Source organism: Thamnophis sirtalis, unplaced genomic scaffold, assembly GCF_051295495.1.
Source record: "Thamnophis sirtalis isolate CommonGarterSnake01/CBP01778 unplaced genomic scaffold, rThaSir2_p1.2 scaffold_4, whole genome shotgun sequence".
Lineage (NCBI taxonomy): Eukaryota > Metazoa > Chordata > Lepidosauria > Squamata > Natricidae > Thamnophis > Thamnophis sirtalis.
In genome coordinates, this window is record NW_028261384.1 from 81,256,966 (window position 1) to 81,269,995 (window position 13,030).

Below are 13,030 nucleotides of genomic sequence, written 5' to 3' on the forward strand. Positions count from 1 at the left end.
GTGCAAGACAAAACACAAAAAGAAAATGTGAAATATAATAAAATAAAACAATAAAACACAACATTCATTCAGCATTCGGGTGGGGCGAGATTAGGGTCTTATCCCCAGGCCTGACGGGATAGCCAGATCTTGAGGGCTGTGCGGAAGGTCAGGACGGTGGTGAGGGTACGAATCTCCACGGGGAGATCGTTCCAAAGCGTCGGAGCTGCTACTGAGAAGGCTCTCCTCCGCGTAGTCACCAGTCGGCACTGACTGGCGGATGGAATTTGGAGGCGGCCTACTCTATGCGATCTGATGGGACGAAGGGAGGTAATCGGCAGAAGGCGGTCTCTCAAATAGTCAGATCCACTACCATGGAGGGCTTTATGAATGGTAAGTAGCACCTTGAAGCGCACCCGGAGATCAACAGGTAGCCAGCGCAGCTCACGGAGGATCGGTGTTATGTGGGCGAACCGTGGTGCGCCCACGAACACTCGCGCGGCCGCATTCTGGACTAGCTGAAGTCGCCGGATGCTCTTCAAGGGCAGCCCCATGTAGAGCACATTGCAGTATTCCAGCCTAGAGATCACAAGGGCTCGAGTGACTGTTGTGAGGGCCTCCTGATTCAGGTAGGGCCGCAACTGGCGTACCAGGCGAACCTGGGCAAATGCCCCCCTGGTCACAGCTGACAAATGATGGTCAAAAGTCAGCTGTGGGTCCAGGAGGACTCCCAAGTTGCGGACCCTATCTGAGGGGTGTAAATTTTGACCCCCCAGCCTGAGTGATGGAACGCTGGCCAAATTGTTGGGAGGGAAACACAACAGCCACTCGGTCTTGTCTGGGTTGAGTACCAGTTTGTTAGCTCTCATCCAGTTCTTAACGGCCTCAAGACCCCGGTTCATCACGTCCACCGCTTCATTGAGTTTATGAAATGAAAACCTACCTAAACCCTACTTTAGGTAGGGTTTATTGACATTTGTTCATAGCCAACAATTACACTGTCATTCTAAATACAGGAATTGAACCTAATTCTCAAACTATTTTCCAATGATCAAGTTACTTCAGCCTAATGAACCACCAGCTGCCGCATGTGCTAGGGTGAATTAGGGAATGGCCTGTTAAAAGATGTTACAGGCCATTCTTTTGTAACAGTCTGCAGTTTTCTTTCCCAGTACATTTTTTTTTTGTTTAACACTTCCATCTTGATTCTGTGTTCTTCTTCAGCCATTTCACATTCCCTTTCTATCTGTTGAATTTTTGCCACATGCACTTCATTCATTTGGATCAGCTGCAGTTGTAAAATAGACATTTGCTGATGGTGTTCCTCTTCATGCATTTTTTTCAAATCACTTTCTTGAGCAGCTTTATTTCTGAAGTTTTTATTTCCAGTTACTCTGACTGCTGAACAGGAAGGCTCAGACTGTGAGGTACCTTCACATACCTGGAAATGTACAAGTCCTTTTTCTTCATCACATGATTCTTTGTTAATAACACTGAAAGATTCTGGGAAAATACAAGAAACAGTTAAAAACTGTATGAGTTCTTTTTAAAGAATTCTCCCTATTATAAGATCTAATTCACCTTGTGGAAAGAAAGTATTTGAAATATACCTGGATTCCCGTTATCAGCATGACATTTACTGAATGCCCTTGGCAAATCACAAACAGCTGCACTATTTCATCTAGTGATTTGTTATGAAGAAAAAGTATTTTATAGGGAGGTTAAGATTTCAGTGTTAAAAATAAAATGACACTGTATAACTAAAAACATTCCTGTAATCTTCCATGAACATTCGGGAAAATTGTCTACAGCAGGACAATATGAAATTACAAACATATTTTAGGGTGGGCACTCCTCTTCCCCAAAATGGTAAAGGCAATTGGAAAGAAAGATTGTTGTTGATATATGTATATGCATATAATTTTCACTTCTGAAAATGTTTCACTTCTGGTACATTGTGTAAATATTTCCTACTTTACCTCAGTTCCGAGCTTGGGAATAAGGCTGAAATTCATCTGGTTTATTGAAAGAGGAATAAATTTAAACTTAGGTCTTGGTTCAAGAAGTTGTCAGTTTTGTAATACTATCCATCCTAGGCACTTTGAACTTAATGGACTGCAAGAGGAAAGTATAGGAAATTTGTCCTAGCTTCTCTTTTTGTTTGTAGAACTATAGGTAAGTACCTTTTTCTATTTATGACAAGAAAGAAAAAGAAAAACTACCCATTCCAAAATGCTCCACTTCAGATTAATGTTAATTAAACATTAAACGTATTTCAATTGTTTATAAGATACATTTACATTAAGTGATCACTGTGACTTTCAAAAGTGTAATTTTTTTGGAGTGGGGAAGGCTTTTTTACCATTACAAATTGTTTAATTGTAGTATGCTTTCTATAACTTCTTAATAAAACAAAATACTGCTAAAACATTATACAAATTTGTACATAATCATATTTAAAATAGTACCATTTGTACAGAAGATTATTATTAATAATTTAAAAATCTAACTAATTGGGAATTAAATATATGACATCAAAAGGCGTTAAATTTTTAAAACCAAAATTTAAAAAAAATAGTAAGAAATTAAAGGGGTTATCCTACCTAGCTCCTAAAGACTTGCCAGAAATGTAGTATAAAACCTTAAAAAGTTTGATATAGTTAAAATACAAATAGAAATTCCAAATCCCCAGCGTGAAGAAAGCTTAGTGAATCCTGGTTTCACCCACGTGTCTGCTAACAATACCAGCCATAACAAAGCATAGGTTGCACTCTATGTTCCGGAAGGACTCCACTGTCAACGATTTTCTCTCTGTTCTACTTTGAGATAAAAACATGGTGATGATGCAATAGCTAAGACACAGTTCAGGACTCATCTTGCTGTTATTGCAGCTATGAGCAGTGAATTATCTCTCACTAATTATACAGTGAATTGTACATGTGATTTGCTTACACTTTGAAACTGATGTCATTATACAGATATCAGTGGATAAATGCAGTGCAAATATCCTATCTATTTTTGAAATAGAAAAAAAAGATTAATGCAGGTCACTACATTATGACTGTACCTTGATTGGAAGTTTCAGGCTGATACTCAGAATCTTCTTCTGGTGGAGTTTGTAAAAAATATACTTGGTCTGGTATCATGTTGGTGATCTTCTCTTTTCCTAGGATGTGATTACTTATAAGTGGACTAATGCATCTTTTTACCTTATCTCTTCTTTCATGTACCATTATTTTCTTTGTCCGAGCCTTGATGTTCTCCCAACATTTTTTCAACTGCTTGAAATCTCGGAGTGATACATTTGGTTGGGAATTATATTCATGGGCAAGGGCCTGCCAGGTCCGTTGTTTCAATGCAATAGTCCTTGCATCACTCTTTTTACACTCAAGTACATACTTATATTTCTCAACTAATGCCAGCAGCACACTCTTCTCTACTTCAGAAAAGTATTTGGCAGGCTTTATTACTTCACTGTTTTGCATTTTCTGTCAATTCTCTGTGATATCAAAGCAAGCTGAAATTCAATAGGAAAGCTTTAGATTTGGAAACATGAACATTTTAAAGTCTACATTTTAATCATAAAATGTAATTTTCACATATCCACAAGAAATACAAACACATATATATGACTCAGCCAATTTGTACAATCATTAACTAGTGAGTTCAAAGAAAATTTGGTGTAATTTCAAATGATTTATAACTTACTACCACTGCAAGATATTGTCATAGTCACTTGCTTTGTTATTTTAAAATACATGGAAAATAAAATATCTTAGTTCCAGTTACCCACAAACATGGCAAGCCCATGTTCAGAGGCAATATACGTAGCTCTGAATACTAAAGGATGGTCATTGTTCTTCATGTCCTAATTACAAGCTTCCAAAAGGCATCTAGTAAACAACCACTACAGACAGAAATATGTATTAAAAGATCTTTTAGGCTAAACTGCTTTTCTAAAAAACAAAATTAAAATACCAGCTATCAGATAATTGTAGCATATGGTTCAATATTTCTCTTATACTTTACTTTGGAAAAGATACAAATTCTATTACAGAGTAGAATATTCTAAAGAAATAATATATTTACATTTCATCATTTGAGCGAATTCTTAGAATATATTTTAAAAAGGGATACATGAAATTCTGAAGCAACTTGAATATTCTGCTATTCATAATTTCTTAATTTCATTCAAAGGAATTTACTATTATGAAGTAACAGATAATATTTTATTCAAAAGTGTCTGTTTAATCTTACAAATTAAATTTGTAGATAAAGATGCTCAAGTAAGGTATGTATCTAACACAACCTACTGCAATAGCAGTGATAAGTTATCACATAGAAAAAACAAATGAATCACTATTGATTTACATCTGAATTCTCTTGGATGATAATCAGCCCCAAAAATGATTTCCAAAAATCTGAAAGTGTTTATAAGTGGAATTATTTAATATTCACTGTCTTCTTGCTCTCACTACTGACAAGCATGCCTGGCCTAGTCTTTGTGAAGCAGCTGCTGGGAACTCAAAGACTGTATTCTTGTTCAGTGTGGCAATCTCCTTGTGGGAAGAAGGCTTCATGAAGCCAGCAGATGCCTCACAGAAAGTTAGATCACTCATGCATCATACAATAATACAATACAATACAATAGCAGAGTTAGAAGGGACCTTGGAGGTCTTCTAGTCCAACCCCATCTGAGGCAGCAGAACTAGTCCAAGTCATCTAAGGCAGCAGAAGGTCAACTGAATATGATAGAGCACAGGGCCACAAGGGTGACTTGTATTACAGAACTTGCTGGATTGGCTTGGTGTTCGTACCACATTTTGGGCTTGGAGTGGTTTTGTCTTTACCTTGCTGGGCTTGGAGTTCCAGCCAGATACATATGCCCAGAATACTTATGCGCTTTGCTGGACCTCTGCCTGACCTGTACCTACACTATATTGCCAAAAGTATTTGCTCACAACTGCTTCTGATTATGTGGATGGGTGAGCGAATACTTTTGGCAATATGGTGTATTTTAAATACAATAAAGGTTTCTACAGACAAAACATAGCTATGCTGTGTCCGCATTTTGGCCAATCTCTACACAGAAAATGTAGAAATTAAAGCCCTAAAGTTAGGCTTTAATTTAAATTAAAGCCTAACTTCACAGGAATTCTATCCACTCATTGATGGTATAGGTAGGTAGACAATACTTGAATCAAGAGTAAGGTTCTACTTTTAGGTAACAAAAAGGAAATGCACAGGTACAGTATAGGTGGTACTTTGCTCAACTGTAGTAACTGTGAAAGGGATCTTGGAGTCCTAGTGGACAACCATTTAAATATGAGCCAGCAGCAGCTGCCAAAAAAGCCAACACAGTTGTAGGCTGCATAAACAGAGGGATAGAATCAAGATCAATTTGGCAGCAGCTGCCAAAAAAGCCAACACAGTTGTAGGCTGCATAAACAGAGGGATAGAATCAAGATCACGTGAAGTGTTAATACCACTTTATAATGCCTTGGTAAGGCCATACTTGGAATACTGCATCCAGTTTTGGTCGCCACGATGTAGAAAAGATGTGGAGACTCTAGAAAGAGTGCAGAGATGAGCAACAAAGATGATTAGGGGACTGGAAACTAAAACATATGAAGAATGGTTGGAGGAACTGGGTATGTCTAGTTTAATAGGAAGAAGGACTAGGGGAGACATGATAGCAGTGTTCCAATATCTCAGGGGCTGCCATAAAGAAGAGGGAGTCAAACTATTCTCTAAGGCACCTGAGGGTAGAACAAGAAGCAATGGGTGGAAACTAATCAAGGAGAAAAGCAACTTAGAACTGAGGAGAAATTTCCTGACAGTTAGAACAATTAATCAGTGGGACAGCTTGCCTCCAGAAATTGTGAATGCCTCTACACTGGAAGTCTTTAAGAAGATGTTGGATAGCCATTTGTCTGAAATGGTATAGGGTTTCCTGCCTAGGCAGGGGGTTGGATTAGAAGACCTCCAAGGTCCCTTCCAACTCTGCTTTTGTATTGTAATGTATTAAGATTAAAACACAGGAATTGGAAACCTTCACCAAGCACATCCATTCTGTGGACAGATACATTGTTCACTTTGGAAGATGTTAAGCAAAATAGTTTCACCTTCCTGGACTGTGCGTTACACATTAAGGAAGACAGAAACTTTAACACCAAAGTTTACAGAAAACTCATACACAGAGATCAATATCTACATCTTGATTTTCCACACCGACTAGAACACAAAATGGGAGTTATCAGAATCCTACACCACTGGACTGAATGTTTGTCTATCAGTAAAGATGGAAAAGAAAAAGAATTAAAACACGTCAAGGAAGTTCTCAGAACGTGTGACTAACACAACTGGTTCTTCATCAAATCCAAAAAAAGACACAGCTGGAATTCCTCCATAACAGACAAAGAAGAGAACAACAAATGAAGCAATGTTGTCATTCCATATGCTGCAGAAATATCTGAAACGGTCAGGAGGATTTTCAACCAACACAATATATATACATGCTGTAAACCCAAAAATACATTAAGGCAGAAGCTTGCCCACCCCAAGGATAAATCACCCAAACACAAACTGAGCAATGTGATTTATGTGGTACAATGCAGTGATATATACAAATATGTGCATATCTGTACATTGGAGAAACAAAATAACCATTTCATAAGCATATGGCACAACATAAGAAAACAAATTCACCAGGATCCAGCAGTCCATCTGCATTTGAAAGACAAAAGTCACTGTTTTGAGGACAGCAAAGTCCACATTCTGGACAGAGAGAACTGCTGGTTTGAAAGAGGGGTCAAAGAGACCATCTACATTAAGACTAAACAGTCCTCTCTCAATAGAGGGGGAAATACATGACACCACCTATCTTTTGTTTACAACACAGTCCTTTCAGCATTTCCAAGGTTTAACACCTGATTGCACTATTGCACTAGGTGTTCCTAGGAGCACAAAACAAACCTCCAAGTAGCCTCAACAACTCTCAGAAAGAGTATTAACAACCAGATGACTGCAACAAATACTAATCCTTCCCTCCTTCAGCATTCAGTCAGAACTGAAAAAACTTCTTGGATGAGAAGCAAAATGTCTTCAGGAAAAAAGTCCAGTTGCCTTTTGAAGAAAAAAATCATCTTTGGGATATCCCTTATCAGTTTCATATGAAAGTATGATGAATATATAATAATTCTATTGAAGCCAGTGGTGAAATTCATTTTTTTTTTACTACTGATTCTGTGGGCGTGGTGTGGCTGGCGTGGTGGGTGTGGCTGGCGTGGTCTGGCTTGGTGACCGTGGCAGGGGAAGGATACTGCAAAATCTCCATTCCCACCCCACTCTGGGGTCAGCCAGAGGTGGCATTTGCTGGTTCTCTGAACTACTCAAAATTTCCACTACTGGTTCTCCAAACTACTCAAAATTTCTGCTGGATTTCACTTGTAATTGAAGCCAATAGAATACCACAATCTATTTGGTAAAAAAGTGAAAATCTTTCAGTAATTTTTTCCCCCAGAAATTTCCAGGGCTTTTATAGCAAAATCCTTTTCCACCTCCAGCAAAAATGACTGGTTTTCTAAATATGTCACGGGCTGATATTAGATTACTAATGGATGCTAGGTAAAGAATTGTGGGAGTCTTAAAGTTGCAAGGTTGAACACATTTGATTTAGAGTATTAATTAGTAATTTAACATCAGTTTGATGGCTTTTTATAAAATCATGATGAATAATCATACGTAATACCAGCTGCAGTTTACATGCCAGCATTGTTATAAATATTTTTGCAGAAAAAAATAGTAGAAAATCAGAGAGTAACTTGCATAATCAGCAGGATCTTTCAAGTCTTCAAAATTAGTTATGTAAACTTTACTAAAGGGGACTATAGTGACGTTATAGAAGAAATTTTACAATATTTAAAAAGAAATTTTATAATAAGCCTCCAATTGAACTAAGCATGTGAACCAGTTGCTTTTCTTAATATATTTAAGAAGCTATAATTTTTTTTGAAAAAGGAAAGTATGGCTACAGTCAATTTGAAAATATGCAATTTTAGGTAGGGCTGTATTATATAAAAATATACATTTGATTCAATATTACATAATAAAATATTTTTAATGTTGACTTATTCAGTCAAAACATTATCAATTTTATCCTGGAATATTTAATAGTAGCAATAATATCAGATTGTTTTTTAATCTTATCATTTAATAGTATAAACACTATCACAGTAATCACAGTAAAAGTAGTATCACATTTTCAGTTGAAACTAATACAGGACTATATTTGATACTATCACTCTAGTAAAATTCTGGAAAGGAATATAACCATAATCATTTCTTAGACTCTGATTTTTTTAAAAAAAAACTTTCTGTCCAAAGACCAATACTAAGTCAGTTATAAATTTGCTATTTATTTTAATATTTAATATTATACATTTTTTCTTTTTATATTTGTTAAAGTCTGCACAAATGTATCAGGTGTAGATAATAACACTGAATATTTGTTAATCTATATACATTTTCTTTAAAATGTATCATTTTTATGCTGTTATTTCTTCATAGTTTTGGCTGGGGATGAATGTTGCCTTGTTTTTTCATACAGCTGTAGCTTTTGTCCTTTATTGGCGGACCTCCTCAACAACCACTCATTTAGTGACTGTTTGAAATTACCATTGCACTGAACAAGGAGTATTTACAATGTACATAGTTACAACCATTACCGAATCCCCACAGCCATGCAATTGTACTGTAATTTGGGTAGTGATTTGGGCACTTAGTGACCGGTTCATAATTGCAACCTTGCAATATCCCACAGCCACAATTGGGATTTGTCACATTCACTGCCAGCTTCCAGCAAACAAAGTTAATGGGGAAGCTGGCAGGAGGTTGCAAAGAGCAATCTCATGGACATAGATGCTACCACTGTGTGGGATTCACTTAACGATGCCATTAAGGACTGTCAGAACTGGCATCATAACTGCAATGGTTACATGACTTTGTGCCTTAGGAACATGTTGCTTAGCCATGGAGTTCATGTCCCAATTATCTTTGGTAAGTAGGAACAACCTGTATGTTCTAATATTTCATTTCATTTGATTTTTTATGATCCAAAATTACTATAAATCATAAAAAACCAAAAGAATACACACGCGCACACATAGAGTAATAAAATGAGCATAAATAGAAAAATTGGTAAAATTGGTATATCAAATTATCAAAATTGCTAGACAATTTAGAATCAAATATTTATAGCAACTGCACTACAACAGATTTAGCACCCCTTCTTATGCATCAGCTATGGGGCAAATATTCTGTCTTGGATCCTGCCTGATATTAGACATGACATTGTCCATCAAAATCATACCAAGATTATAGTGTAACTGCATCCAGTATTTCATAGAACATAGGTGGAAGGGACCTAGAATTGGTCCTCTAGGCCAACCCCCTGCTCAAGCAGAAGACCATATACCATTTCAGACAAATGGATGTCCAGTCTATTTTCGAAAGTCTCCAGTGATGGAGCATTCACAACTTCTGAAGGCAAGCTATTCCATTGGTTGATTGTCTACTATTAGGAAATTTCTCCTAGTTCTAGGTTGCTTCTCTCCTGAGTTAGTTTCCAAACATAATTTTTTTGTCCTGCCTTTTGGTGCTTTGGAAAATAGTTTGACTCTTTTTTTTTTTGTGGGAGCCCCTTAAATATTAGAATACTGCTATAATGTCACCTCTAGTTTTTCTTTTCATTAGACAAGACATACTCAATTCATGAAATCCTTCTTCGTATGTTTTAGCCTCTAGCCCTGTAATCATTCTTGTTGCTCTTCTCTGTACACTTTCCAAAGTCTCAATATCCGTTTTATGATAATTCGTGATCACAACTGGATGCAGTATTCCAAGAATGGTCTTATTAAGTCTTTGTAAAGTGGTACAAGAACTTCACATCACCTTGATTCTATCCCTCCATTAAAGCAACCTAGGAGTGCATTGACTGCTTTGGCTTCTGCCACACATTATTGGCTCGCATTTGCCCACTAGGACTCAAAGATCCCTCTCACAGTTACTGGGAAATTTCAAGTCAAATTTCACCTAGTCTATACCTATACAATTTTCTTGTGTAAATTTAAAATGTAAATGTTACTTTTATCTATGCTGAATTTCATTTTGTTAGGCCCATTGTTCAAGTATGTCAAGCTCTTTTTGGATCTTGACCTTGTCTTCTAGAGCGTTGGCTATTCCTGCCAGCTTAGTATCATCAGCAAATTTGATGAGTTCTCTTTCTATTGCCTCATTTAGATCATCATGGGCCTAAAATGGAACCTTGGGGCATCCCACTGGTTACTTTCCTCCATTTGGATATAGTTCCATTGATAACTACATGTTGAATACAATTTGTCATCCATTTACAACCCCACTTGGTAGTGATGCTGCATATCCCACATTTTGCTAGCTTACCAAGAAGTAGGTTGTGGTCTACTTTATCAAATGCTTTACTAAAATCTAAGAATACTATGTCCACAGCATTTCACTGATGTACTTATTTGGTCACTTTGTAAAAGAATGAAATAAGATTGTTTGGCATGATCTGTTTTTGAAAAACCCATGTTGGCTTCTGGTTATCACCTTGCTTGTTTGTAGATATTCACAGATTTATTGCTTGATTATCTTTTCCAAGATCTTCCCAGATATCAATGTCAGGCTGATTAGTCTGTAATTTCCTGGATCTATTATTCCCGCTACTTTTTTGAAGATGGAGATCATTATCAGCTCTTTTCCAATCCTCAGGTACTTTACCCAGTGATCCATTAACTTTGAAAAATAAGTTTCAATGGTTCTGAAATCACGCCTGTCAATTTCTTCAGAACTTTGGGATGTAGTTCATCATAATCTGGTGATTTGAATCTGTCTAGATCTGACAAGTAGTCTCTTACCTTATTTTTTGCATATTTTAATTTGCATTCCTAACCTTTTAATGGTTCTAATAAAGGAGAATATTTGTAGCTCAAAATTGATATGGGTGGTGCTTGGTGCTCTCTGACCTTGTTTGTTTTCTTGCAGGCGAATATACAAATATCGAAACACTCCAGATTATGGATCTCATAAACCTCTGCTTAACTACATATTTCCAATTTGATGGCCAAATTTACCAACAAATTAAAGGGACACCTATGGGATCACCGTTTTTAGGACGGAAGGTCATCATGCAATGTCTAGAAGCCATAGAACCTCCATAAATACAACTGAAAATATGGATCAGATATATAGATGGCACGTTCACCATAATAAAAAGGACCAATTAGAAAACATCCACAGAACCATTAATAACTTTTAAAAATGAATCCAGTTTACTACAGAAAAAGAACACAACAAATTGCTAACCTTCCTGGACAGTAGAGACCACAATGGCAAACTAGAAAAGCAAGTATGCAGAAAAACTACCCATACTAACCCGATGCTCCACTGCCAAAGCAACAATCCAACCTCCCACAAGAGAAGATGTGTAAGGACTTTATTTAGATGAGCCCAAACACTTCTCCACCAGCAATCAGCACCTAGATCTGTATAAATTAACTGTATAAGTTAACATCAGACCAACTATCAAGTAAACAATATCCCAATCGAGAAACTGCCAAAGAAGCCACTAGTATACAGCCCAATCAAATAATCTCCGACCACCCTCACCAACACTGACAGGCAAGTCACTAGAATTGGACAGCAAACAGCAGTCCTTTTTTTTTAAAGTGTTTTTTATTTGACATTTTCCAAACATTAAAATCACAATTACACTTTTACAGCTTTCTGATATTTCTTTTTTCTGATTTCAGGTTTTCCATTTTCCATTCTATTATCTTATACATATTATTTTTTTGTTTCACTTTCTCATTTTTACAATATATACATATACAATATTTCCATCTCTATTGCTTTCGAAGTATATGCCATTCATTGTGTTTACTATGTGTTCCTTATGCATTGATTTTACATTTCTTTTCGAGCCAGTTATACCACCTATTCCATATCTTGTAGTACTCTATCTCTTAGTTCCATCGTTTGTCCATTTCCAAGCAGTCTAGCATCTTTTTAAAAAATGATTTATGCATTTGATGGAATGGTTTTTTGTTTTCAACTTTGGGGAAATGAGATTCTGGCAGCAGTAATTATATGAAGCATTATATATTAGATATCCTTACTAATATTTTTTTTTAATTATTCCTAGAAGAAACAGCTCAGTGTTCATGTCAATTTTTTGTTCTATTATTTCTTCTAACTATTTTTGAACTTTTGTCCAGAATTCTTTGGCTTTCGGACACGTCCACCACATATGATAGAAGGTCCCCTGTTGGTGGTTACATTTCCAACAGTTTGGATATTTCTTTAGGATCATTTGTCCAATCTCGTCAGGGGTAAATGCCACCTATAAAACATTTTGTAGATGTTTTCCTTATAGGATGCCGACATTGTAAATTTATAATTTTCCCCCATAATTTTTCCCAAAGCTCCAATTCAATATTTTACCCAAAGTTTTTAGCCCAATTTATCATTGTTTCCTTCATGATTTCCTCCTCCATTTTGAATTTTAAGAGAGAATTGTATGTTTTTTGTAATAATTTTTTCTTCTGTTCCTCTTACTATTTTGTCCAATTATTGTTGTTCATTTTGTAATCGGTACTGTTCTAAATCCTTTTTGTATCTTGTTTGAATTTGTAGATACAGCTATTAGCCTAATTCAATTCCCTGTAATTTTAACTCCTGATTTGTTTTAAGTTTTCCTTGCCCATCCAATAATTCCTTATATGTCAATATCCTGTTCAAATCTATTACATTGAGGTAGAATTTTTGTGTAGATGTTTCTTTTGATTTTCAAAAGAAATATAGATTTTCATCTATATTTCTAATAAGGCCCCTCTTACTGGATGTCTCTGGAAAGATTTATGGGCTTTACTCTTTCCCTCCCAGATAAATGTATGCCAGCCCAGCTCTAAATCATGGCCCTCTATCGTCAATATTCTTTTATTTTGGAGTACTATCCATTCTTTAAACCATGTTA

At 36.3% G+C, this 13,030-nt stretch overlaps 2 protein-coding genes across 4 annotated transcripts in view; one reads left to right on the forward strand and one right to left on the reverse strand.

Annotated features, from left to right (window-relative positions):
• The window catches only part of PDCD6 (programmed cell death 6), a 60,328-nt gene extending 49,103 nt beyond the window's left edge, over positions 1 to 11,225 (forward strand). For both annotated transcript variants that reach the window (XM_087713179.1, XM_087713180.1), the window contains exon 6: positions 11,041 to 11,225. In XM_087713179.1, coding sequence (XP_087569305.1) covers positions 11,041 to 11,085 — 45 coding nt within the window. In that variant the 3' untranslated portion in view covers positions 11,086 to 11,225. The remainder of the gene's footprint in view (positions 1 to 11,040) is intronic.
• The window catches only part of MSANTD3 (Myb/SANT DNA binding domain containing 3), a 36,561-nt gene continuing 24,439 nt past the window's right edge, over positions 909 to 13,030 (reverse strand). For both annotated transcript variants that reach the window (XM_014052420.2, XM_087713178.1), the window contains exons 2-3: positions 3,047 to 3,496; positions 909 to 1,482 (exon numbers count right to left, since the gene is read on the reverse strand). In XM_014052420.2, the coding sequence (XP_013907895.2) occupies positions 1,073 to 1,482; positions 3,047 to 3,464 (828 nt within the window). In that variant the 5' untranslated portion in view covers positions 3,465 to 3,496 and the 3' untranslated portion in view covers positions 909 to 1,072. The remainder of the gene's footprint in view (positions 1,483 to 3,046; positions 3,497 to 13,030) is intronic.